This window comes from Athene cunicularia (assembly GCF_003259725.1).
Source record: "Athene cunicularia isolate RWA chromosome 5 unlocalized genomic scaffold, athCun1 chr5_part2, whole genome shotgun sequence".
NCBI classification, from domain to species: Eukaryota; Metazoa; Chordata; class Aves; order Strigiformes; family Strigidae; genus Athene; species Athene cunicularia.
Window position 1 is genome coordinate 1,049,858 of NW_020799102.1, and position 4,797 is coordinate 1,054,654.

A 4,797-nucleotide genomic window follows, 5' to 3' on the forward strand; every position below is an offset into this window, starting at 1 on the left:
GCCGTTTGGGCGGCGGGCTCGATTCAAACGGCGGCTGAGGGGAGCGCGGCCGCCATGGAGGGGGAGGCTTCCCGCATCCCCGTCTACAGCGCGTTCCACCGCGCCGGCCCGCCCGCAGGTGCGTGCCCTCTCCGGGAGGGGGGGAAGGCGGGCTCTGCCCTACCGTGCTCCGCCGTGGGGTGCCGAGGCTGCGGGGGCGAAGGGACGTTTGTCGGGGGGGTGGTGCGCCTCTTGGGGAGCTCCGATACTGCCTTCGGCTGCGGTGGCCGTTGAAAGTCTAATTTTAGGCTTTATTCGACTGCTCTGTTTCTAGTTAAGACTTCAGCTCACGGGATTTTGCTAGACGGGCTCCAGTGCGTGTCCCGCCCGCTGAGGTTGCGGATCCTTTCCTTCAGGGGCTCTTGCTTCCATAAGTCTTTTGTTACTACTTGCAGCATTTGAGAAGTGTGAAGCACCCAGGCTTCACGTTAAAAACATGGGAACTAGTCTGTACCAGTGGAAACTCCCATGTTACGTTACTATAAATGTGCTTTTGGGCGTCGTTTGAAAAATAATTACCTTGGCGAGGGAAGAGATGGAAAAAAAAGCTTCCTAAACCCACTATGTGAACAAAGCTTTATGTGCTCAAACAGCTCTGGTTTAAAGCCAAATAAACTTTACATGAAAAGTTAGTTCTCTATAGTGTTATTTTAGAAGTGTATCTATTTCTAGTGAATTGAGGCATGCTGCTCTCTTAACTGAGAGTTCCCTGTGGGCTATGTTTTGTTTTGCTTCCAGTCCTGAACAGCTTTGCTTGGAACCCTGTGGCATGCTGTCTGCTTCATGTTGAGACCTCATTTATTACCACACTGGCATTATCCCTTTCAAACTTCCTGTCATTAGTGCAAGCCTGCTAACTACGTTTTAACAGTCTACCACCTGAGTTATTAGTGGCTTGTTCCAGACCCTTAATCCTGGCTGAAGTTTGAAGACTGCCCTTAGTTGTCACTACCTTAAAGCCTCCATTCTAGCCAGATACAATTGTGGTTTACATCAAATTGAAGGTTTAAAATCCAGTTGTTATGCATATTGTAGTGTTTTCATTGTTGTCTTTTTCTTGCAGAAATACAAATGGCTTTTCCTTCAAAGAAACAATGTGTCAGCAAAACAGCAGATCTTGATTCCAACAAAGATCCTATTTCTAACTTTAGCTCAAACATTCCAGCAGATGGTGTCTTCAAAGCTACAAACCAAGGGTAAATGAAAGGAAAATATTGATGGGTTTATTAATTAGCAAATGTCCTAAAGATGTCTTGGCATTTTGCATATTTTGCCAATCTAATTGCCTTGGTAATCTTCAAGAATTCAGTGGTCTTCTGCTAATTGTATTTTACCCATCTTTTAAGGTTGCCTAAATCTGCCAAGAAAGCAGAACCCCCTTCAAAGAAGACAGCTACAAAAGGGTATGTTTCCTCAAATATCTGTTAGTTGCCCTCATGCAGTAATGCTCCCTCTTGGAGAGTTATGATGAGCTCTCACCACTGTACAGCTTTCTTGCCAAGTTTGCTGATTAAAGCTCTTGTCAGAAACAAGAACAAATGCTTCAGAAAAGAGCGTGTTTGTGGAAGTAAAAGAGAAGGTGTGCAATACTGATATTTTTGCCCCTAAATTTTTAATGTTTGGCTCTGCAGACCTTTCAGCAGATACAGACTAGAAGCAGAGCTGAAGACCAAGAACCAGCTGTTAGAAACAGCCAAACAACAGCTACACTCCAGACTAACAGGAGCACAGGTAAGGACTGGAGGAGAGGCTGAGAGAGCTGGGACTGTTCAGTGGATTCTGTTTCCAACGAATAGGACTTTCTTGAATTAAGTTGAGATTCAGAATTGCCACCTTGTTATTTACCACCTCCTACTCATCGCTCTAGGACACGCTTAGCACAATTTCTGTCACGTGCCAGAGGCCCTACTGGCAGCCTTCAACTGTAAAACCTCACTTGATTTCCTAGTTCTCAGCCAGTTACTAATTGGTGAGATGATTGTTCCTCTTATCTCACAGCTTGATTTCTTTATGAGCCTTTAAGACCACCTGTGAAATGTATAAAAAGCTTCTGCCACCATCAGCTGGATCACCCTAATCCAGATGCTTATTGATTCTCTTGGAGAATTGCATTCAACTGGAGGTTGATCAGCTTATCCGATTGCTTGGCAATATCTGAACTGTGTAGGGAATAATGCTGTGGCTTGAAGATTTGAAGATGCCCTTCCCAATATTTATATGCTCTTTAATGCTGCAAAGTCTTTGAATTATTTATATGTATGAGAGGGAGCACAAGAGAAGATATGCTACGGTTGGTTAAAAGAAATTTAGGATCAAATTCTTCCAGTGTGTGGAAGAATTGATGTGACATGTGGATGTGATAAATGTGCTAATCCTGCCAAGAAGCAGGAGTAAGGGTCTGCAACAGAGTAATTACCTGCAGTGGTAGAGACAGAAGGGCAAGATCTGGTTCTTGGTGCTAGTGGAGCACTTGTTAGCCATGAGAATCACACTCAGTATTGCTGACTAATGGGAACAAAATATTAGTTCACTCTCAACCTCTGTTAATGACAGGGCACTATAAAGGAGTTGAAGGAGGAGAATGAAGCCCTGGTACAAGAAATTGAGAAGCTCAAGAAATTTCAGGAGACTTGCATGGTGATTTTAGAAAGCAGAAACATTGATCCTGGTAAGGACTTATGCACTTCACGTACTGTTCTGGTACTCTTTCTTCAGAACTCTTTTTTTCTTCCTCCTGTTGTGACTGTTCATAAGACATTTGGATTCTGCTTCCTCGCTAAGGAAATACTGCTGTAACTCCGGAGGATTTTTTTTTTCTAGCTTAAGAGAAAAAGCTACTTCCTGTAGTAGGCCTTGTCCTGGATAAACTTTAAGAATAATGTAGTCTTTCTTGGTGTAGAAATTTACTTTGCAAACCTGTTGGTTCTTACATGCAAATTTATCTGTATATTAGAGGTTCACTAATGCATCTCGTAAATTAGTTACAGGTGGCAACATTTTGGAGGAGGAAGAAAAAACACAAGAATGCCAAAAGCAGACAGCGGTAAGAAAATTTTGAAATAGCAATAGGACTTACACAGGCTTTGAGAGGTCTGTGTGCTACTGCCCTTTCCTACCGATGTTGTGGAAACAGCTGCTGAGACTTACATTTATTGGCATTGTGTTTAAACTCTTCCTTTTGGCTCTTCAGCTGTTAACTGAGAAGCTCATAGAAGAATTGAGGCAATTTAATCAAACAACTGCAAAAGAAAAGGAGGTGCTTCAGGTAAGGCTGGCACTTTGTTTCAGCTCAACCAGTTACTGAGTGAGATTCTGAAGGTTATTTTGCTTCTCCCAGGGCTGCTCACTTCTCCAAATGAACTAGAGGATGAAAGCCTGCAGTATTACTCACCTTTTGTTTTATGTGCATTAAGAAAACAATGTGTTACTCCCCTTCTACATAAAGGGCTTAAAGCAAAGTTTATGATGGAGCAATGTCAGTTCTCATCATGGCCATTTCAAGTTGAATCACATACAGTTGAACTTGAAACAAGGCAGAAGGTGAAAGTGATAGAAATGACTGATAGCTTTCAAGTTGGGCTGAATCAGTTCCAAAGTACAGATGGGAGCAGTGCTGGGAATGTGCTCTGCTCAGAGCAGCTCCTCTCAGGAGAGGGTTTTCAAGCCTGTGTTGCGGAAGGTTGTAAGCACCACTGGCAGGATGCTGATCTACCAGTCTGGCTGTTAACACTGGAATTCAGATTTGGTCTAACTTGGAGGCTGTTGCAGGCCAGCGGGCTCAGGCAGTCTTTGGGAACTAAGAAGTACACATGCACAAGCAGCTTCAGTAATATTGTCAATATACCAACCCAAGCGGTCATTAAATTACACCTCTGCAATTCTTGGTGAGAAGCTTCAGAGCTAATCGATGAAATTGCTTTTTTAGCAGACTTCCTAAATTTTGGGAAATTATAATTAAATGGCAATTTATCTTTTAATTGCCATTTTCCACAAGGAACTGTCAGAGACATCCCAGTCAGGCAAGGCTAATCTCAGTTCAGCAGGTTAGACACTGCTGAAGGAGCTCAGACACTTGAGTTGGAGCTGCTTTAGAGCCTGGCTTTGCTTTTCAGTACTTTGTTAGTAAAACGCTGCGCGCCCTCACTTCTCTCCCCAGGAAGCGATGGCCAAGTGGCGATCGGCCGGAGAAGGGAGACAGCAGTCCCTGGAGAAGCACGCCTCCTTCCAGGCAGAAATCAGGGAACATTCTGCAGCACTTGATCAGTTGGAGCTGCTCCTGGCTGTGTGACGCATGAGGATGGACTGTACTGTCTTCTTTCTTTTTTTTTTTAACTTTTTGGATGTTTTACTCCTAACTCCGTGGTCTCTACTTTGCAAACCTAGCTCTTAGGTTTGGCAGCCTAAACCCGGGAGCGTGCCGCTGGTGGTGGCGGGGAGCTGCGGTGCCTGGCTAGCCCTGGGGTGAGCCCAGTAGCCCTCGCTGCCCATCCCGTGCCGGCAGGGCCCTGCCCGGACTCTCTTTTCCCTCTCGCCTTGCAGGTGCAGGGCTCCTCCGCTTCGGTCCCTCAGCATATTGTACTTTAATAAGTAATAAGTGGTTTTAACCCATTAAACGTACTGGAAGGATGTGGAGACGCCCTGTCCCGCCACCCGCCCCGGGCACCACCGGAGGGGTAGGGCGCCCCGCGGGGGCGGGGCCGCGCATGCGCACCAGCGCGGGCCCGGGTCAGCCATGGCGGCGGCGGTCAGCGCCGGGCT

At 45.5% G+C, this 4,797-nt stretch overlaps 1 protein-coding gene across 1 annotated transcript; it reads left to right on the forward strand.

Moving 5' to 3' along the window:
• KNSTRN (kinetochore localized astrin (SPAG5) binding protein) lies at positions 1 to 4,658 on the forward strand. Its single transcript, XM_026850295.1, has 8 exons — positions 1 to 118; positions 1,103 to 1,235; positions 1,386 to 1,442; positions 1,671 to 1,770; positions 2,593 to 2,707; positions 3,021 to 3,082; positions 3,230 to 3,304; positions 4,196 to 4,658. The coding sequence occupies exons 1-8, from the start codon at positions 55 to 57 to the stop codon at positions 4,325 to 4,327; spliced, it is 738 nt and encodes a 245-aa protein (XP_026706096.1). The 5' UTR covers positions 1 to 54; the 3' UTR covers positions 4,328 to 4,658.
• The last annotated feature ends 139 nt before the right edge of the window (positions 4,659 to 4,797 follow it).

What these genes read in the sequence shown, in the direction of transcription:
- KNSTRN (XM_026850295.1), top strand. Translation starts at nt 55, where the DNA reads ATGGAGGGGGAGGCTTCCCGCATCCCCGTCTACAGCGCGTTCCACCGC. An exon ending in CCGCGCCGGCCCGCCCGCAG is followed by an intron (nt 119 to 1,102) that starts GTGCGTGCCCTC and finishes TTTTTCTTGCAG; the next exon opens with AAATACAAATGGCTTTTCCT. An exon ending in CCAGACTAACAGGAGCACAG is followed by an intron (nt 1,771 to 2,592) that starts GTAAGGACTGGA and finishes TGTTAATGACAG; the next exon opens with GGCACTATAAAGGAGTTGAA.